Source organism: Phascolarctos cinereus, unplaced genomic scaffold (genome assembly GCF_003287225.1).
Source record: "Phascolarctos cinereus isolate Bilbo 61053 unplaced genomic scaffold, phaCin_HiC Scaffold_7;HRSCAF=346, whole genome shotgun sequence".
Lineage (NCBI taxonomy): Eukaryota > Metazoa > Chordata > Mammalia > Diprotodontia > Phascolarctidae > Phascolarctos > Phascolarctos cinereus.
Window position 1 is genome coordinate 40,554,136 of NW_027556180.1, and position 22,763 is coordinate 40,576,898.

Sequence of the window (22,763 nt, forward strand, 5' to 3'; positions counted from 1 at the left end):
TTTGGGGTCCTATGGAAAAGGGAGACAAGTGGAAGGAAATCAATGACCCTTTGGGTTCTTTGTCTTGTCTGGCCATTCTTAGTGAGTCCTGCTCCTGCTCTCCAGTGTTCTCAGGCAATGCAAAACTGTGAGGTTATCCATTTGGAGAACATGTGAGATCTTAGTGACATGTGCTCCCTGGCTCCAATTCCCCAAATGACAAGGTGAGTTTGTAGATCCCCTCTCTTTTCTCTCCATTATACATTCTTCTCTCTGAAGAAAGTCAAAGGGAAGGAAGAAGAATATATATATTTTTTATCTGTGATGTAATTTTGTGTGCAGATTTCTGTAGATGGTCTATTGAGACTTCCAGATTCTTACTGAGACATGGACTGAAAGCCACGTTGGTTTGATTTATCCCTTGGAGAAGCTCCATAGGAAACAGTCCTAAATCAGAGGCATTCTTTTTTCAAAACAATGATTCGATTCAACAAGCATTTATTAAGCACTATGCCAAGGCATTATTCGAGGCATTGGGGATAGAAAGACCAAAAATGAAGAACAGATCCTGCCTTCAGGGATCTTACGTTCTACTGGGACATAGGAACTCTTCTTTCAGATGTTTCTTCCCATATGGTGTTACATGAAGAAGATACCAAAAGTTTTGTTTAAGGTAAAGAACCAATTGGTTATGTAACTCTTGTTTTTCCTGATTTTTGTATCTTAATTTTCAATTAAAAAGATTTAACACCATCACAGAAAACTTAAAAAAAATCCTTTTAATCCTTAATTGAGAGGGGGCAACATATTTGGTGGTGAGATGCTCACAAGGCTACAATCAATATTGAAATCTTTGAGTTCCCTTGTATTGGGCATTACTGTTTCTGTTTGATATCTCAGAAATAGCTTGTTTCCTAGTGCAGGGGGTACACTTGGTGGTACTTTGTATATAAAACAGGTAGGAGTTAACATGATGGGCAGTGCAGAGGGCTCTTGGAGAAGGCCCAATTCTCTTGACCCCTCCTGGAAGTCACTGTTTTCAGATATTCTGACAAAAGGCTCATCACCAGGGCCTCTTAGATACAGCTAACAAGAGCTGACATTTCTAGAATGGGTAAAGTTTGCAGAGCACATAAGCCAGCCTCTGTAGCAACCAGGGCAGGGGAACAGAAGATGGGGGATAGTCCTATGATCCATCAGGAAGATGTCATAGAAATAGAAAGGGCTCATTATTTTGTGATGATTTTCATCTGTGGCCCTCAAGTCCCAACCTCTCCACCTGGTGAGGAATTACATTACTCAGGAAGGCCCTGAGAATGCCACTCAAACAGTACATCACCTCTCAGAAGTGGAAATGGACTCAGAAATGCCCAGCCTGGAGCATTCTGGACTGTGGCTACCAATGAGCTTGGATATCTGGTAGCATTCAAAGTCATCAGATCTTCTGGTTTGATGTCTGATGTTTCTAGAGACCATTGCTGGAAGTCTATACATGTTTAAACCCCCTGTGTTCTTAAGGGCCTGACTGGCCCCAGATGCGATACTGTGGGAAACCAGTAGTGAGAGTGAACTGTGAGGGCTAGTGTGAATGAACCATTGTGAGACCATGCCAAGGGAAAGCAAATGTGGAAGAGATGACATGGTGTTTGTACCAATGTTTCCTAATGACCTGGTTTAGGAGTGAGGGAAAAAAAATGAACTAACCTAGAAGTTGACGTCATGCATTTTGTAAATTTACATTCAGTTCAGTTAAGTTACCTTGCATGCTTTGGTTAATATGTGAGTAGGTTGGTGTGCAAATACTAATGCATGCAATATTTTGGTACCTGAGGTTATATGCTTTATTGTCAAAATTCCCCTTTGTTAGAAACCCTATGTCATTGTCCATCTACGAACGTTCTTTAAAAATATAGATTACATATATTTATTAGTTCAAAATGTTAGTTTCATTTTAGCTGGAGTATAAATACTGTGATGACAAGGAAAATGGATCATAGTAAAATTTGGGACAAGGGGGTGAAATTGAAAATATTTTACAAAGTTGAAATTATGTATGTATATATATATGTGCATGCTGGCACATACATGTTGTGGTTTATAAAATGGAAGGCCTTCTAAGCAAGAGGACATGAGCCCAACCAGCATTCAGAGTACCCTGTTATCCAAAAGGCTCTAGAATCATTAGGATATATGCCAAGTAGGAGGGAAAAAAAACTTACACAGAATTCCATCTGGTCCCATGGTGCTGCCCATAAGGTAAGGGGATATGCAATTGATATGGGAGGAGAAAGGCGAAATTTACTTTGACTTTTTTATTTCTAAAGAAGCAATCAAGATGAGGGTGGAGATTCTGTCCACCCTGTTTTAACTGGGGCATGGCCAGCCATGATTGTAGTCCAATCTTATTGGTTAGAGATGGTATGCAAGAAAATCTATCTGGCCCCAGGAGCCACACGTGACAGCAAGAAGCAGGATGAGATCTTTCCCTTCCAAAGTGGAAGACAGAACCACACAACATCAGCTTACTTTATGTACCTTCCAGGGCAACATGGTTCAGATGTTGCTGTGCCTGAAGGAAATTCAGGTATTGCCCATGGGCCTTTATGAAAAGAGACCAACAGGATAGAAAACATTATTCATAGTCTACTAAAGGACTTACATGGTTGCCAAGATTTTGCTTTCTTGTCAGGTGCAACAGGAAGCGATCTGGAGAAAAATGTGAGGTGAATGTCCAGAGGAGTGGGGCCTTTATATCTCCTTATTCCTCCTTCTCCTCTTATACCTACGCTTCCTCTTCATCCTTTTATTCCTCCTCTTACTTCTATTCCTCCTTTTGTCTTCCTCCTTTTCTTTTTACTTCTCCTCTCATTCTTCTTTTTCCTATTCCTAATCTTTCTATTCATCCTTCTTTTCCTCCTGCTTTCTCCTTTCTTCTTGTCTTTCTCTTGCTCACATTCTTCCTCCTCTTCTTTCTCTCCTATTCTTCTTTTTCTTATTCCTCCTCCTATCTTTTCTTCTCTTTTCCCCACTACTACTATTCTTCATGTCTCCCTTTCCTTTTCTCCTCATATTCTTGCTTTTCTCTTATTATTATTCCCCTCTTGTTCTTTCTTCTCCTCTCATCACTCCTCCTTTCCTTTCTTCTGCTCCTATTTTTCCTATTTCTTTTCCTTCCCCTATTCTTTCTTCTTTTATTCTTGCTCCTTTCCTATTCTTTATTCTCCACTTATTCCTCTTCCTATTATTTCTACTCTTTTCTCCTGTTCCCATTATTTTTTCTCCTCCTTCATTCCTTTTATCCTTGTCCTATTATTTTCTTCCTCCTCTTATCCCTCTTTGCTCTATTCTTTCTTTGGTTTTTCTTCCTCTTTCTGACCAATATTATCACAATATTGGCTAATACTTTAAATTGTTAAATACTTTCAAAGAGACAGAAACAGCTCCCACTTCAACTAGATCTAACTCATTAGACTTTACAAGCATACTTCATAAGCATTCTCTGCATTTTCTCCTCAAATAACCAACAAATTCAGCACCTGTGAGCAACCAGAAGGGACTATTCCATGGTCTGGTAGGACGATACCACCAGATAGTACCCTTCAGGGTGAGGTCCTCTACTATGCTTAGAAATATAAAGAAATAGCTACAGAAACAGAGGGTCCTCTATTTAAGGGCCAAACAGCTCCAATTGGAAGGACATTCGGGACCCAAAAACTTGTCCTTTCAAAAAGAAAAGAAATTTGAATGACATTCTGTTACCCAAGATTGATCTCATGTTGAAGATATTTTTGGTTTAAAAGAAATCTGAATATACATTTTTAAAAGACTACGCATACAGCTAAGCCCACGGTAATGTCTTGTACTTAATTTCTGGTTATTCTTGGGATTCTGTAAACACTTGCCATATGCTACATGAATTACATGGAAAATATAATTTGAACAATGGCCTCTCTCATATATTTGCATTATCATTCTGTATAGCCCAATAGGCATAGTTCTCTAAAATCCCTATGTTTGTGAACACTGGGCAAATTTAGGACAATTAGACTGGGTGCTAATATAGTAGTAGTCAAGCCATTGGTAGGAACAGATCTGTCTACTACTATGAAATTAAAGATTAGACTTGTTGATGTCTAGGGTCCCTTGCAGGTCTGAGTCTACAATCTTCAAGTCTATAATCTGAATCCATAATCTCTTCCAGCTTAAAATTGTCTTATCTCTGTACCCAAACATTTTGAGATCCTGAAAGTTCATTACTACCTCAACTTTCACAAACTTCCACAAAAGAAATAAAGCAACAGAAATCCATTCTTCATGGAAATCTTACTGTGGACATGTAGCTCTCAAAGGCTTCAGACATAGCTCGTAGCAATTACTAGGACTTCAATTTTCTCTCATATTGAAGAATAATATTACAAGGGGAGTAATTGCGATGGTAGGCTTAAACCCATAAAGTTCTGGAATGCTTCAATGGTCTTTCTTTTCAAAAAGCAGCATGCTGTATGGATAGCTATGCTGGATTTGAAGCCAGAAGACCCAAGTCCTAGTTTTGCTACCTATGACCTGTTGAACCTGAGGAAGGTTACTGCATTTGTCTGGGTTATATTTTCCTCATCTATAAAATGACAAGGACTAGCTGATTTCTATGATCCCTTCTAATGCTAACATTCTATGATTCTACTGCATTATAAAGGGTCTAAATTAGTATGGAATAAGAGCTTTCTTATAGAATGGATGGACAAATATTGAACTATGCTACCATGGAAAGTGAGGAAACCTTTTCTGTAGGTGTTAAAAATGTGCAATAGATACCCTTCTATATGGAATGGTGTGGTTTTGCCTGGAGAAGGGAGGAGACCAGGCAGTCTGTGCACCTGAGGTAACTGTTGGTTGCTTTCTACCACAGGTAGGGCCTTTTTCCCTTTATCTTTCTTTCTTCCCCTCTTATAACATCTTTTATTCTTTTATAATTCCACTCCTTTTCTGTCCTGTCTTCCTTCTTGCCATCCTTGCCCATGCCACTGGCCTGCCATCATGCTGCTGTGATTTTGTGTCTGAAATCTGTCTGAAATCTGAAATCACAAGTCTTGAAATCACAAACTGCCTGCTTTCAGGTTAGGGTGCTCTTGACTAGTTTACTGCTCTCCATTTTTTTAAAAAGAAAAATGCATGTTGATTTCCACAAAAGTGAACTCTAAGAACTTATAGGTTCCATAGATTTTAAGCTGATAGGGGGCTTTGGGATCATGTTCATCAGTGTTCAAGAACTGGTAAACTCTGTCCTTCCCCTCATCCTCACCTCCCACTTACTTCTCATTACAAAATACATGAGATTGTTTCACTTCTGCCCTGAGGCAGTGAAAAGAGTGATAAATTTAGAGTTAGGGTATCTGGGTTCAAGTCCCAGCTCTGGTCACATACAATCAGTGTGACCTTGGACAGGTAATTTAACTTCTCTGGGCCTTATGTTAAAATGAAGTAGTTGGATTAGGTGATTTAAATGCTCTTCCAGATTTATAGCAGGAAGTTTCATGATCTGAAGTGTCATATTCATATTAGATCCTTTTTTTTTCTTTTCAATCATCCAACCAATCTAAGGTGACAGTTAGAGAGAAGGCTTGCTATCTGGGACTGGGGCATGCATTTCTTTTTATTTCGGTATTCTGTATTAGGTATTGGAAGACTTGAATTTGAATCCCAGCCCTGCTGTTTACTAATATGCAAACCTGAGTGAATCACTTCCTCTCTTTCAGCCTCAGTTTCTTCAAATGTAAAATGAAATGGTTAGACAAAGTGGTCCCCATGAACCTCAAACTGTGGATTTCTTGAGTTGTTTTAAATAGCTCCTTTTGGTGTGATTTGATAACCATTGAGCTGAATTTGACAGAACTAATAAGGAAAAAGCCACCATAGTTTTGGGGTTTTTTTGGGTGGAGCAGGTGTTGGAGGAAGAGACAAGAAAACTACAGGAAACATGAGTATAAGCTGTTCCCGAACATTTGCTCCCCAATAAAACCAAAACCAAAAACTCCAACCCATTAGGCAGCCATTTGAATCCAACAAGACTTTAGGGAGCTGAGTGCATTCCAGGATCATGGAACCACAGTGTTTACTAATTACATGCAGCCTCTCCACAGTAAATGAGAAATCTCAGGGACACTTTCGATACTTGGGCTACTTGCCAAAATAAGGGCCAAGGTCAAGAGATGAACGTTCCAAGTACGTTCACTGATTTGGTTGGAAAAGCCTGTGAGCCGTGTGGGCAAGCTGGCACCACATTGCATTTCAGAATGTACTGTGAGGGCAGGGAGCAGCACCAGCAGGGTGGAACTGAATAAACACTATTAGTTTTAGTTTAAAAAATGTATTTATCAAGGCTATACCATTTAAAATATTAATAGTTAAAAATAACCATTGATATGCTGGGAAGCAAAGCAGATCAATGATGTCATTTAGATAATATGTTATGAGAAACAGCATGGCATAATGGATACAGAGCCAGCCTTGGAGTCAGGAAGACCTGGGTTCAAGTGCAGTCTCTGATTCATATTGGCTGTGTAACTCTGGGCAAGTCACTTAACCTCCAAGTACCTCCAGGCAATTATCTAAGATTATAAGATGCAGAGTATTTGGCCACCTGCATTGGTGGAAGGAGATTCTTCACCAGGGAATTCTGTACAGTGATGAAGTCATAGGTTGGGACCAACATTTAGCTCCCCCCCTCCAAACCTTCCTCCAAGAAACAATTGTGAGTTCAGCAATAGCATGCCCCAGCCAAAGGTACTTGAAGGAATAAAGCTCTGTACATCTGGGTTGTGTATGTTTCGAACTTATGTCAGTAAGAAAGTCTATGTTTGAACTGATGCCTTCAGTCTGTTATGTCTGCTTTAAGAAAAACACTTTGTCAAACCCTATACCATGAGAACAATTGTCAAAAATGAATATTTGGTCCACTGAGTGAACAACGGTAGCTGTGTTCTGAAACCTTTCTCTCTCAGGTTTAAAAGTGGAGAAACAACCCAAGAGCCCAGCAAGGCATAAATGATGAGATATTAAAGTGCATATGTACAGTTTGACTCCCCCCCCCCCCAATACCACCCTCCTGCTCCTGCCTCAATCTGGGCTAAGAGCAGAAAAGAAAAAAAAAGCCTAGTACAGAAAGCTTGCTTGTGCCTGCAAAGGCAACTCTCTGAAATCAAACAGCAACTGTGAATGTTCCAAAGGAAACCGGTTCCAAAGAATGCTGCCTGCCTTTCCCACCCAGCCAACCCACACAGTGTACATGCCCTGTGGTCTAAGCTGGATTGTGTCCTAGGGAGGCGGGATTGTGGGAAACCCAGCAAGAGACCCAGTCTGTATTCCATGGCCTGAAGCAGTGCTTTATTCTGCACGGGTCTGATGTCCTAAAGGGATAGGTCCTTGGACAAATGGTCAGCTGCCCCAAAGCTGGCATCTATGGCTTACAACACACTCTTAGTTGGTGAGAGCCACTCCTCACCCACTGTCCGCCTTCTCATTTCATCTCATTTCTTTCTAGCCTTGTTTTGAATCCAGACTTGACACTATGTACAACGTTTTGTGCTTTTGAACTTGGACGGAAATTGGGCAGCATTGGGAGGGGTTCCCTTGGGTTGCATGGCTGTGGTCTTTTGAACATCTGATTTCTCCTTTTGAAATTCATAATAAAATCATTTTTGCAATTTGCATGACATTCTAATTATTTTTTCCAGTAGCCCTGCTGGGTGGAATCATCTCTTCCTCATGGCTCCAGGTTGAAAGCTCTTAGTAGAACATCCAAGTCCCCAAGGTTAGCTGCCTGAAATAGCTCCGGCTGGTCCATCATGGAGAGAGCAATCCTGAGGGCAGCCCAGATGTTGCCAGAAATGGCAGGATGGGGAACTTGTTGCTGATTCCTGCTCTTTCTTTGCAAACTCAGGGCAGTGAGGAAATTGCTGACTGCCTCCCTGAGGGAGAAGAAAAAACAGACGTTGGAAAAGGTGACGTTTTCCCAATAGATTCATGTGATGTTTTGCAGTCAAAGTTCTTGTTATTGGAGCACAAGCCACCTCCCTACAGAGCAATAATTTTATGCTACTAACATATTGTTCTTTCCCAAAATGGGAGTGTAATTATGGTGCAATCAGAAATATACCTTTTTAAAGACTCTTTCTTTGCCACTTGGCGTGTGGTATGTGTGAGAAAGACTGGCAGAAAAGATCTGGCTCAATCATTACGGATGGGACTAATTGCTCCTTCCTTTTCACCCACTGCCACTATTAGTGGACTCTTATGAATTCTCTCTTAATTAGCTTATGGTGAGGCAGCTGGTGGCACAGTGGGCAGAGTATTGAGCCTGGAGTCAGGAAGGCTTCAGTTCAAATCCCACCACAAACACTTACAAGCTTTGCAACCTTGGGCCAGTCACTTAACCTGCACCTTCCTCAGTTTTCTTTTCTGTAAAATGGAGAAAATAATAGCATCTACCTCACAAGGTTGTTGTGATGATCAAATGAGATATTTTTAAATAGCATTTAGTGCCTAGCACATAGAAGGCACTATAGAAATGCATATTATCTTTTCTTCCCTTCTGCCCCCTGCTTATGGAGAGGCAGCATGGAATAAGTGGACAGAGCACTAGAACTGGTGTCAGGAAGACCTGAGCTCAAATTTCGCTTCAGATACTTATTAGTTGGGTGGGCTCATGCAATTAACTTAACTTGCCTGTGCCTCATTTTCCTCACTTGTAAAATGTGAATGTTGAATTAGCTGACCCTTGAGGTTCACCCTGTCTCCTGCCCCACTCTGAAGCTATGATCCCACTAAGCTAGAGGGCAGAAAGTGTGAAGTTTTTCACTACTGTCTCTCTGACACCTGCCCTTACACTAATTAGATAACCAATAAATGTTTGTAAAATCGAATTTTGATACTTAATGCCACCAATAATCCAAGAGATGGAAATGAATATGAAGTTGGTTTTCTGAGCCTATGGCACATGGCACCAGGAATTTATACATTTTCTAAGGTCTAACTCCAAATCCTGCAATCCCCAGATCATTGAGTCTACATGCCTCATTTTATAGAAGAGATCCAGAGAGGAGAGGTGACTTGGCTAAAGTCATCCAAACTAGAAGCAATTCCTTCATTTTTAGATTAGGCCAAGAGGCCAGGGGTGACATGTCTGAGGACACATGAGGGAATTAGCAGTGATCTGGGACTGACCGGATGAGGCCCTTTCCTTCACAAAATGATTCTGCTCTTTCTTAGTACCATGAGTCAAGGATTCCAGGATTTCACTCAGACTCAAAGAAATAGAACTCCAGGACATAGTGACCAATCAATCCATGATACAGAACTGGCATTTTAAGCTCTTCACAACCTGGATCCAACATCCCTTTCCAGCTTCATTATGTGATGCTCCATACTCTACAATCCAGTCAAACCGGTCTGCTAACTGTTCCTTAAACACAAAATTCTATAACCCGCCTCCGTGCCTTTCCACTGATCATCCTCCATGGCTGGAATACTCTTCCTCCTCACCTCTGACTCTTAGAATCTTTACTTTTCTTTGAAACTCGGTTCAAGTACCACCTTGTACATGAAGTCTTCCCTGATTCCCCAACTGCCCTACTACCAGTGCCCCCTCCTCCTAACTAAAGAGTATATTTTTGTTTCTACCTGTACAGGTATATGTTGACTCACACAAGGTTCCTCAAGAACAGGGGCCATTCTCTTTTTGTCTCTACCTCCTCTACCCATCATTTCACCCACTTCTCATCCCTGTCCAAAGGCAGCCCACTCTGAGGATTCTACTTTGACTTTTACCTAGCCAAGAGGGAGAAGGGAAGGGTTGGCCTGAGCACGATAAATGCATGTTGATTCATTGCTGGGATAAGGGGTAAGTTCAAGGCTTTAGAGGTACAGCCCAAGATCTTGGGGTTGAGTAGAATTTCACTCTTGTTTTGTAGCCTCTTCAAGGTGGGAAAAGTGGTCCAGTGCCTCATCAAGACCTGTATCACTTCAAGAGCTATATGCTAGCATCATAAAGTATGGACTGCTGTACCTGCATGGGAAGGGGTAATACTAATGCCTGGATCAAGGAGTGCTGGAGCAGCTTGCCGCAGCTATGCATGCCTAAGGTCACAGGCCAATCCACTCCCTGTTACCGTAGAAGTAGAGTGTGGGCTACCTTTGGACAGGAATGAGAAGCAACAAGATTGTAGAGCCATATACTTTATGGACATACACAACAATTACCACCAAGAGATAATTACTGAGATGCTTATCAATGCTTTGGAAAATCCAGCTTCAGTTCAATTCATGTTTGTTAAGTGGTGATTCCCCTTGCTTCCCATATGTCCCTAGCATGGAGTATTTCTTTCTTTTGACAATGATCCACACTTTGGGGGCTCTTGTATTTTAAAGAGCAGAGGCAATTTCACACAGTGTAGCACAGTGACTCTAAAGTCAGAAGATCTGAGTTCAAATCCTACTTCCAACTCTTAATGTCTGTACAACTTTGGTCAATTAACAACCTCCTTGAACTCCCATTTTCTCATCTGTAAAATGAGTGGATTGAACTAGATGGTGTCTGAGGTTCCTTCCAATTATAGCTCAATGACCTTATGTGCTGTACGCATTCTTTGGCGGCATCTGCTTGACTAAAGTTGTGAGAAGGATTTTTTCTCTTTAGAGAACACAAAACTCTGAAATCTATTTCCTAAATCTATTTCCTTCATTCCCCCATCCTACTCCTTCTGCAGGGCAATTAGTTGGCACAATGGATAGAGAGAGTTCCAGGTATGGAGGTAAGAAGACTCATCTTTTTGAGTTCAAATCTGGCTTCAGACACTTACTAGCTGTGTGCCCCCGGGCAGGTCACTTAACCCTGTTTGCCTCAGTTTCCTCATCTGCAAAATGAACTGGAAAAGGAAATGGCAAACCACTTCATCTTTGCCAAGCCCCAAATTCAGTCAAAACATCTGAAAACTCCTCTATGACACTAAAAATTTATGGACTAATGTCTCCAGGGAAGTAGGGAAAGGTCTGTCATTATGATACTTGAAAATAATCTGGACAAAAAGCAGAAACAGCTTTTGGAAATAACAATTTTACAAGAGCAAGCAATGAAACTATAACTTGTTAGTCCTTTTTCCATTTGTCATTCTGTCCAGCAGCCCATAGTTTCAACCTTCAGCCTTTAATATTATCTATTTTCTGTTATCTATATACTTATCTACCTACCATCTATCTATCTATCTATTTACCTATCTGTCTGTCTATCTATCTATCTATCTATCTATTTATCTATCTATCTATCTATCTATCTATCTATCTATCTATCTATCTATCTATCTATCTATCTATCGCTGCATTTTGCCTGTGCAGACTGGCACTTACTATGAAATATATAGTCTTAGAGAATTGGGGAATTAAGTGGCCAAGTGACTTGGCCAGGGTCACACAGATAGTAGGTAGAAGTTGAACTCATATGTATGATATGAGACTAGCTCTCTATTCACTACATCATGCGCTCTCTCTCTCTCTCTCTCTCTCTCTCTCTCTCTCTCTCTGAGTCTCATATAACTATACACACACATGTATGTTTTTAGGTCCAGATTTCTGACTTCATTGGTAAAGAACTTGGTGTGGAAATTCAACAGAAGCTGATAGAAAACACGTATTCATCTGTAAGTGATAATCATAGAGGGTTGCTAAGAGGAAACAGATAAGTGGCTTCTTTGTTGGGGCAATTGTTTTACATGAATTAGAAATCATGATAATCAAAGACCATGTCCTTGCTTTGGTGCATTACTCATTTTTCAAAGTCAACATCTTGTTTAAATAAGTTGAGATGGAGCTGATCTAGTCACATGTTTCATATTCTTCCTATCTTCAACCATCTAGTTGGTTGTGGATCTTAACCTTTACTCTAACAAATCAATAGTCTGCCTGAATGCAAATAGATGAGTTGGAAGCAACCCCCACTTTTTAAGATGCTGTTCAGTCCTATTCATGTGCAGTGCCTCCCTCCTCTCTTCTTTAAGAAAGTTTTCATGGTACACAGGGGTTGTGCTTCTGAATAGCCTACAAGCCTCTAGCCCCTTCCATATTGCAATCCTCCACCATATTTTCCATCACGGGTTGCGTGGTGGGGGGTGAGAGGGAGGATCAATCATAAAATCTATAAAATTAGAAGTTTTATAGTTTTAAAGTAGATACTATATAGTCTTACAGATGATTATTCTGGGTATCCTCTAGGCTACTACACAGGCAGTTGGTTTGCCTCAGTATGTAGGTAGGATGAGCATCAGATTCAGCTTTTAACACTCAGTTTGTTTTCATGAATTACCTGTAAGCTCCCAGGTTGATGCAGCTAATTCCCAAATTGTATCTGGACCGGATGAAGCCAGGCTGGATTTCCAGAGCTCGGGTATAGGCTTCAACAGCTTCCTCACTGCGGTCTCCATTGGCCAATGTGGCACCAAGGCGGTTCCATAATGAATAATCCTAACAGTGAAGTGAGCCATTTCTAATTCTGGTATAAGTCAGAATGATGAAGGAAACCACTCTCCTCCCCCCTCTTAGAATAATGAAAATTCATAAAAGTTTATCTAGGACTAGTTGTCATGGACTGTAACGATATGGCACAATGGGATTAAGGAAAACTTTGTGAACCTGCTTCCATTTATCAGCCAAGTGTCCATAATTTGACATACATAAATCTACTTTCATTGGGAACTTCTTTCAATTAATACTTCTATTTTAGGCATTAAAATATTCCCTTTCTCCCTCTTTTATTTTTAAGAATTAAAATATTAACAGCCAAAGTAATACCTCATTAATATTGACCATCTTGAACTGTTAAATATGTGTGTGGAAGGAGTATGGTTTGAGAAACCTTAATTATTGTAATGCAATTTCATTAATCAAATTCTTCTTAAGTACCTACTATGTGCTAGGAACTAGCGCTGCAAACCCACTAACTAACATTTACTAAGCACCTACTAGTGCCAGGAGCTGGCATTACAAATCTATCAACTAGCATTTATTAAGCACCTATTATATGCCAGGACTGGGATACAAATCAATTAGCTAGCATTTATTTAGTACCTACTATGTGCCAGTCACTATACTAGGTATACTAGGGGATATAAAGTTGAAAGTGAAACTGTCTCTGCCTTGGGAGTGGGGATGGGCAGAAGGTGAACCTTGAGATCCAATGAACAGGAAACCATTACTGCACTTGCCTCTGGTCGAACTGTTAAGGCAGCATTAAATGCATCTATTGCTCTACTGAATTCTCCACTTAGGTGGAATAGCACCCCAAGGCCGGTCTGCAGGTCAGGGTCGATCATCTCTCCATTCTGGTGGGCAGCCTCCAGGTACAGCTCCTTAACTCCTTCCAGGACTGAACTGGAGGGGAGTAAAACACAAATCATAGGCACGAATGTTCCTCCTTATCCCACACTATCCCCAGCCAATGAGATAAATGTTTGTAAAATGCTTGGCAAATTTTAGACCAGTATATAAAGTGAGGCATTATTATTATCAATCATAATGAAAAGTCCTCTGCCTATGTCAGACCCACAGAATTGCACAGTTCCATTAGGAAGGGGGTGATAAGCCTCAAAATCCAAGAACTGAGAATTTCAGTCCACTTTTGGACAGCTCTACTTATCTTGCCATCAAACCTAAATTTAGCTCTTTGTACCTCCCACCTATCTACTGCTCCTGGTTCTGCCCTCTAGGGCCAAGCAGAAAATCACCCACAAAACAATTCTTCAGATATTTGAAGACAGTTATCAATGTCAGACTAAATGAGACTAAGTCTAAATATATCCATTTCATTCAACTGATCCTCATTGTCATGGGCTCAGGGGACTTTACCATCTTTGTTGCCCTCCATTAAACTCTTTCCAGTTTATCAATGCCTTTCTTTAAATCTGATATCCAGAATAGCAATGAGATACTACAACAATTGTAGTCTGACCAAGGCAGGGTCAACTAAGACTATTGCTTCCTTATTCTCATTTTTTCCTGATATCACAAGAGTACCAGCATAGCACTTCACTGTCCACAATTACACTTCATTATTGAAAACCAGCCCATTTTCCTTCTAATTCATAAAATAAAACAAGAATAACATTAGAAAAATCAGAAGCTTGGGGATTTACCTCAATGTTACTTGGAAACAGTAGGAAAATTGGCTTCTTCATTAAATGTCTAAAACCCCTTGACAAGTAGAATTCAGAAAGTAGTTTGTACTGCTGAGTTTTATTTAAAAGATTCTAGATTGTGCCCAAAGAGACCACTTCTATTTGATCTCAGAATTTGACCTTCTGGAGATAGGATCAAAAAAGCCGTAGATTTCCCTCCAAGAAAATGAGTGGATGGTTTGCAGAATTTAGTCAGTGAAGTTGGAATGCAATTTGTGTCTCAAGAAAATGGGATCTAAGGCTTTCATTCACATTTGTGGATCAATTTCTTCAAACCACAAACCCACTTAGACTGCTGGGTAATACTTCAGCATCTGTCCAGGCTAGATTACAGTGGGGGAAAAGGTCACTCTAGAGGAGTAAATGAAAATGTATGGGAGGAATTTTCATCTGTACATAGGATGACCCTCAAGGAAAAGATTTTTTTTTTAGATTTTGGACTCCAAGCAATCTTTCTTCTTTTTTAAAGCTTGAGTTGAAATCCTTGCTATTGATACCCTCAAATATTACAAAATATGTGCTGATTTTCATTCAGATATTTTGCTTTCACTTAGACATAGCTCCAAAGGTGAGGTCTTTACAAGGTCTCTATTTAAAACCGTGAGGAGGAATGTGGAGGATTTCAGCGCTAAGCTTCTGCATTCTTCCAGCAGCATATCATTTTGGGTTTTGTGAATGATTTATCTCTAAAAAAGCAGAGCTTCCTCAGGAATGTCATTTCTGGTTTGGCCACAATGTAACTCATAGTTCATGTAAGAGCTGAGGTGTTGATATTAATTATATTTTGCTTTAGACAAATTAAAAGGCCAGAGGCTTTGGTTTAAAATATGGTAAGCATACAAACGTCTCTTAAGATCATTCAGTGTGAATCATGTTTTGAAAGTTTTGTCTCAATGTAATTTTATCCAGTTAGTACTTATTAAGTGTCTGCTTACAGTGTGTTAGGCACTGTGATAGAGCCTAGGGATACAGTGACAATAATAATGCTTCTTGCCCTGGAGGAGCTTACATTCTAATGTGGAAACAATATGTGCATAATTAAGCAGAGCCCTGGATTTGGAGAGAGAAAAGCCAGGTTCCAAATCTTGCTTCTGTTACTTACTACTTGTATGACCTCGAGTAAGTCTGTTCCTTATATGTAAAATAAGAGGATTGAACTAGAGATAGCCTCTAAGGCCCCTTCTAGCTCCACAGTTGTGATTTGTCATAGTCTATGATATGGAAGTGAATGCAAGATGATTTGAGGAGAGAGTGCTCACTAACAACCATGGGAGTCAGGAAAGGCTTTCCATTGAAGGTGGTACCAGAGCAGAACTTGGAAATTAAAGATCCTAACAAACGCAGGCAGAAATACATGCCAGGCGTGAGGGACAGCCGATGCAAAGATGCAGGGGCAGGAGATGGAATGTAGACCAGACCAGTTTGGCTGAAACATAAAGGGAATGAAGGGGAAATAATATGAAATATGTCTGGCAAGGGCGGCTAGAGCCAGACTCTTTGGAGCTTCAGATGGCCAGCTGAGGAATTTGTATTTCGTCATGGCAGCAATCGACGTCCATTGAAGATTCCTGAGCTGGGATCGGAAAGGTTGAGTTCCAATCCAATGATATCTTATAATTTGCTTTTTTAACTTACAAGATGCTTTCTGGGAGGATATTTTACTAAAACCCTTTCTGGAGTGGTAAATCGGGAAACCTTAGCTCAGTTCATATGCCATCTTCTACACAAAACCTTTCTGGATCTCCCCTTTCCCCTAGCTGCCACTGCCTCTCTTCTGTTACCTTGTAATGATTTTCTATCTGCCTGTGTGTGGAGATATCGTCTTACTGATAGAATATAAGCTCCTCGAGGGCAGAGACTGTTTCAGTTTGGTCTTTGTGTCCCTAGCTCTTAGCACAGTGCCTGTCACAGAGCAGGCAGTTAATAAATGTTTGTTGATTGACTGATTGAACCCTAAGGTGAATACAGGCACTTACTAATTAGGTAACACATTGAATAGGGTACCTATCAACTGGTGACTTAGACATCCTTCGGGCTGGGCCTGGAGACGCCTTTTTGTTCTTCACTAAATACTTATATTTAGGATTTTGCCTAATCCAATTCTTCAGAGTGCTGCAAGCATCTTGTTGATGGCCAGTATTGGTGTAACTCACAGCCAAGGCCATGAGAGCTTTCAGGTTGTTGGGCTGTAATTCTAAGCACCTGAGAGAAGGCAAAAAAAGAGCTATTTTAGAATTCATTTGTTTTATGAGACAGAGTCTAGCAATTCTCCTGCTAATATGCTGGGTTTGTTAATCAATCTGAATCGCACTGCTGAGTTTGACAAGCCTCTGGAGGAATAATGAGTGGGGAGTGGAATAGGGGAAAGAGTCAGGATCTGATGCTTACTGTTTGTGTGACCTTGGACAAGTCACTTGATACCTATTTCTCTTCCCATTTCCTTCTCTCTCTCTCTCCCCCCCCCACCCCACCCTGAGCCTCTGTTTCTTCATTGGTAGAATGGGGAGGGAAGAATGGACTGCCTAGCCTGTGAAGTCCCTTCTAGCTCTAGAGATAAGGGAGCATAGTGGCAATTACTTGTTACCTATATCTAGTCACTTATCTCCCTCCTCTTCAGTTTCCTCATCTATAAAATGAGAAAAATAATGGCACTTCCCTCATACGATCAAATGTGAAAGCATATATAAAGTGCTTTGCAAACACTAGACATAGATATGTTTGTAGCTGGTCCTACAAACCAGATATACTATTTACCCAGATAGAAATCAGGACTTAATTTAGGTTTTTTTATATTTATAAAATTTTATATTTATAAATTTTATTTATGAAATTTTCATATTTATAAATTTAGATGTAAATATGCATTTATTTATATATTTATAAATTGTATTTATAATAATATAATATAATTATTATTATTTATACATTTATATATAAATTTATATTTTATAAATTTCTTTATATTTATAAATTTTTATATTTATAAATTTTATTTTATATTTATAAACTTTATATTTATTTATATTTTATATGTAATAACAACCTTCTTAATCACAGGTTGATTTTCTTCACATTAATCTTAAAAAGTTTTCAAAGTTGGGAGTGAGTCGGGCTGGAGCATGGCCCATCCCCCACTGTCATACCTTAGTTTCTTTGTGAGGAAAGGAATGTGGTCATTTGAATTGGTGCCCTATCACACAAAACCTAAACATGCATTTTGCCAAATAGAGATACAAGCTTGCATCTATTCCAGGCAAGGAATAGCTACTTGTATCTAGTCCCTGCAAGGGAGGCTGGGAAATTCCCATGATACTAGATGACGGAGTTAAAGTTGGTAGTAATGTCAAGTCACTGATGTTGCTGTTGTCTCTCTCTTTTAATAGGACTTGTAATTTTATTAGTTTATGGAGCTCCTGGCAAGAAAGCTCCTCTCCCAATGCAGATCAGTGCCTGACTGACAACTTGCACAGCCTCAGAGAGTCGCCTGGGAGTAAGGAGAGGTTAAAAGGTTTTCCCAGGACTCCACAGAGAGCAGGTGTTAGAAGAGGGACTTGAACCCTGGTCTTCCTGACTCCAAGGCCAGGTCTCTGTCCAGTTTGCTATCTAGTCTACCTACAACAGGCTCACCAATGGAGGACTCTGTCTGGTCACCTTTCAAGGATAATCCTAACCACACAGAAGCTTGAAAGCATCTAAAGCATCAGCTCGGGACATTTCCTTCAGGATACCACGATGCAAAAGCAAGAAGTTTTGTTTCTGGACAAGTTCTTTGTTTCTGGATATTATCAGCATCAACAGCAACAAACATTTCTTGGTTCCTAGGGTGGAGGATGGTCGTGTGCTGGGCACCAGGCAGGCAGATCATATTAAGCGAAATCATTAGCGGATTTGGGGATACATTGCTTTGGCTGTGTAGATAACTAACCTAATCGAATGCATAGATAACCTAATTAGGGGATTCAGTCTGGGGGTTTATAATGAAAGATAAATGCATTAGGAAGTGGGTTGTAAATAGCGTAAGGCAAATTTGCTGGCTTACCATAAATACTGTATTTATAGATGAGACAATTATATTTCTAAGTTCCTAAAAGTCAGATCAGAAAGGACCACAAGGAGCTAGTATTCAGGAGGGCATAAATATAGATAAGTGAAAATATATACGTGTATACACAGTATAATTTCCACCACCCCTTACAATATATCTATGTATGTCTATATGAGAGACAATATCGAATAATGAATGAATGGAACATTGGCCTCAGAATCAGAGAGACCTGGGTTCATATCCTATCTCTGACACATACTGGCTATTTGACCTCAGGGGAAATCACTTAATTGATCTGGGCCTCAGTATTCTAATCTGTAAAATGAAAGGTTATACCAGATGACCTTTAAAGTCCCTTCCAGATCTAAACCTATGATCCTAGGTTCTGAAGATGTTGACAAATTTCTGACCTGCACCGAACCAGGGAATTTCCATACCAGATGTTCTCTCTACCCATGAAATCATAGGCCTGGATACGTACATGATTACACAGTGTCATACTAGAGCTAGAAAGGACTTCAGATGCCATCTGGTCTAAGGTCCTCTATTTACAAATGAGGAAATAGAGGCCCAGAGAGGTTAAGTAACTTGTCCAAGGTCATACAGGCAGCGGTCATCAGTGGTGACATTCGAATGCAGGTTCCTGGACTCCAGACCTAGTTTTCTTCTTTAGGCCATATTTTCTCTATCCGGTTGTCATCACACTGACCCCCTTTTTGAGGAAAGGGCTTTGGATCATTTTGTAGGGTATAGAAATATTGCTATTTCCTAGAGGCAGGAAACAAAACATTATTCTTGATCTAGCCTTTGGGTGTCAGGTGTAAGTGGCATTTCTGCTCTCTACTAAAAAACATGATTAAAGAATGCGTGAAACAAATCTGAAACAGGAGGAATACACTTAGCATCATCTACCTCTGGAGGGCGACGATAGCAGCTTGCTCATTTTCATTCTCTGCCTGTGTTACACCCAGAAACTGCCAGGCCTGTGAAAATAAAAATTGATGTCAATGCGGGGTGGGGACCCAGAGGAAAACCAGCCCTCCAGTGGTGTAAGTGCTGGTCCACTTTGCCCTCAGTGTCCTGGGTCGCTGAGGGTTTTCCAGCAAAAAAGGGGAGAGAGTTCGCATCCATCTCTTTAAATTCTCCTGTGGCTTAGATTCATGGAATCTTGGAGTTGGTGGGGACCCAGGACGTCAGCCAGTCTAGCCTTTAACACACTGTAGGAATGCCGTTCATGACACAGGATCCTAGTGACCTCAGCAGTCAACTAGTCCTATCTGCCTAGTTTGGAGACAAAGAATGGATCCCTGGGACTATTAAGTGACTTGCCCAAAGACACACAGGCAGGAAGAATCTGAGGCAAGATTTGCACCCAGGACCTTTGACTTCAGAGCTAGGGTGGAGGACGTTCTTCTCAGGCAGAAGCTTCTGAGTGCTTTTTCTACTGTACCATACTAAGTGCCACACCAGCCTCTATTCAAACACTCCTGGGTCATGTGCCTGGAAGGGATTTACAGATCCCTTCTCTGATTAGTGTGGCCTGTGGCTAAACTTAGGGAAGGAAGAGCTTTACATGCTCATTGGAAGAGGTAGATACATATTCAGTTATGTAACAATATAATATTGTCATAATTATGTATATATACATATTCATACATTCCTTATGAACACACACATATTTTTCTTTTTAGTTCAGACTTAAGATTTCATCAGGGCAGCTAGGTGGCACAGTGGATGAAGTACTGGACCTGGAGTCAGTATGACCTGGTTCACATCTGGCCTCAAACTCATACTAGCTATGTGACCCTGGGCAAGTCATTTCATCCTGTTTGCCTCAGTTTCTGCATCCATAACATGAGCTGGAGAAGGAAATGGCAAACCACTCCAGTATCTTTACCAAGAAAACCCCAAATGGGGTCAGGAAGATTCAGACACAACTGAAATGACTGAATATATGGTTTTATAAGGGCAAAGAGTTCCCAGTATAAAACTACATCCATTATATATATACAGACACATGTGTGTATGTATGTATATGTGTGTGTGTGTGTGTGTGTGTGTGTGTGTGTGTGTGTGTGTGTGTGCACGCGTGCATGCGCAGTTTTAAGAGTGCTGCCTGGCCCACTGGGAGGTTGTGACTTTGCTGAGCTCACACATCTAGTAACTGTCAAAAGTTGACTTTGCCTTGCTGCCTCTCATATATCCTGTTGATTATAGAATCATAGACATGGATGATCCCAGGAACAGGATTTAGAGTGAGAAGGGACCTAAGAGAGATTGTTAAATCTCCTTTTTCGGATAATGACAGTGAAGTCCAGTGAGAGGAAGTGATTTGGTCATAGTCATTCCCTGAAAGTCAAGTCAACAAGTTAATAAGCATTTATTAAGCGCTTACTGAGTGCCTGACACTGTACTAAGTGCCAGCAAGAATACAAGAAATACAAGCAAAACGACAGCCCCTGCCTTTAAGGAGCTTACGATGAACAGAACTGGGATTCAAACCCGTGTCCTTTAATTCCAATATCTAGGACTCAAAAATCATCTAAGTTAAATCTGTTCTTTTCCACATGAGGAAGCCAACGCCTAGAAACGTAAAATGCCTTGTTCCTATATTAGGAGCAGCCCAATCTCATCTTTAGACTCTCATTCCAGTCACTATAACTTCCCAGAAATTCAAACTACTTTCGAATATCTGAAAACTTCAGTTAAGGACCACCACGGTATATACCTAAAATTAGACATTTAGGAGATGAGGTCCCTAAAGGACACAGATGCTTGGCTAAAGTCTGGTTGAAGTCAGAAAGGGCTCCATCAATAGGTAATAACAAACACTCCTAAGTGACAATAAGATTTTTTTTTGCAGCAGTTTCCCTCAATGCTGACCCAAGAGCAGACTGATAAACATCTCTTCTAACAAAACTAAAGGGAAAACACTTAGATTCCCACTGAAGTGTAATTACAACTTTATCTTCCTTTCCCTCACAGGTTATTTATTGTATATACCAGATGGGCTCCCGCATTGTGAATAAAAACTGCTGAGGAATGGTTTTTCCCCTTCCAGTCCCCAATCTAGCCTGTCTGTGATTCCTCCTTGCCCTCCCTTTATAAACAGCCAGTACAACCATTTCCATTTTGGCTTCATGGTGCAAATTTATTTGGAGGGCCTCTTAAGATGGGTGTGCAATCCTTTTCCTTCTTTTAGGACATTGTCCAAGGCTTGGAATATGTCTGTGTCACATGGCTTCTTTGAAAGTGGGCTTTCTTGGGATCAGAGATTTAGAGCTATAAGGGACCTTAGCCCCTCATTTTGCAGATGACTCACCCAAAGTCAGTGGTAGAGCCAAAATTTGGACTTCCATCCTCTGATCCCAGGCCCAGCTTTCTTTCCATTGTGTCCGATTCCATTTCTGATGGACAGAGCATTGGGCATGAAATCAAGAAACCCTGGTTCTCTTCTGGCTCTGCCACTTACCTTGGGAAGGTCCCTTCATCTCTCTAAGCCTCAGTTTCCTTATCTATAAAATGCAGGGGTTAGGCTAAGTTACCTTATTGGTTTCTTGGATAAATAGTATAGTCTAATGAATACAGTGCTAGATTTGGGTCTGGAAAAGCTGGGCTAGAATTCTGCTTCAGATACTCACTATATCACTAAATGACTTTGGGCATGTCACTTAACCCCTGTTGGCCTCAGTTTCATCTCCTGTAAAATGAGGATAATAATAGCATCTACCTCACAGAGTTCTTGTGAGGATCAAATGAGATAATTTATGTAAAGGGTTTTATGAACCTTAAAGAAAGGTACAGAAATGCCAACCACTATTATCACTCTGGCTCTAAGGTCTTCAAGGACTATCAGCTTTGCATTATCTAGAAGGATTTTGGTTTGGACAGTGACTCCTTCTGCTCAGATGTTTTAGTTTTCAATTTCATTTTTTAGATTATTTTGGGGGGCTGTTAATCAGAATAAAAGTATAATCACTGCCCATGGGGATAGCAGGTGGGTATTGGAGGCAGGAAGACTGGGGGTTTAAGACCTGTCTATGGCTGACTCAGTGACCTTGCATAAGTCACTTTCAGTCCTTAGTGATCTAGGCAGTTCTCTAAGATAAGAAAATGAATGGCTAATCTGCATTCACGGAGGAGTTTCCACACCAGGAATTCCCCACATTAACAAAATCACTGGGCCACCATAGCACCTTTCCCCCCTCAACTCCATCACTACCAACTGGGTCCTCAGCAAAAGGCATCCCTTTGAGACCTATAATTACCGTCAATCCCTGATGAAATGCTGCCCTTTCATAAGAATGCAGCCAATGGAATGATTTCAAGCTTTTTGCATCTCCACTCCAAATAGACTTTCAATTCCACCTTCTACAAGGAAGATCTTCTTGGTTCTCTCTGCTTACTGATGGAATGGCCAGGTCTGGGGCTGTTCACTTGTGGTAGCTTGTTCCTTTTAATCAGTTTCAATACACCAGAACTTAGTAGCTCTTGTGCTTGTGCTATCTGCCCCTTCCATGGCC

At 40.5% G+C, this 22,763-nt stretch overlaps 1 protein-coding gene across 4 annotated transcripts in view; it reads right to left on the minus strand.

Annotated features, from left to right (window-relative positions):
• Positions 1–7,069: 7,069 nt before the first annotated feature.
• PEX5L (peroxisomal biogenesis factor 5 like) overlaps positions 7,070–22,763 on the minus strand; it is a 281,181-nt gene continuing 265,487 nt past the window's right edge. For all 4 annotated transcript variants that reach the window (XM_020980804.2, XM_020980800.2, XM_078147268.1 and 1 more), the window contains 5 exons: positions 19,153–19,223; positions 16,200–16,397; positions 13,227–13,392; positions 12,329–12,486; positions 7,070–7,943 (listed from right to left, as the gene is read on the minus strand). In XM_020980804.2, coding sequence (XP_020836463.1) covers positions 7,739–7,943; positions 12,329–12,486; positions 13,227–13,392; positions 16,200–16,397; positions 19,153–19,223 — 798 coding nt within the window. In that variant the 3' untranslated portion in view covers positions 7,070–7,738. The remainder of the gene's footprint in view (positions 7,944–12,328; positions 12,487–13,226; positions 13,393–16,199; positions 16,398–19,152; positions 19,224–22,763) is intronic.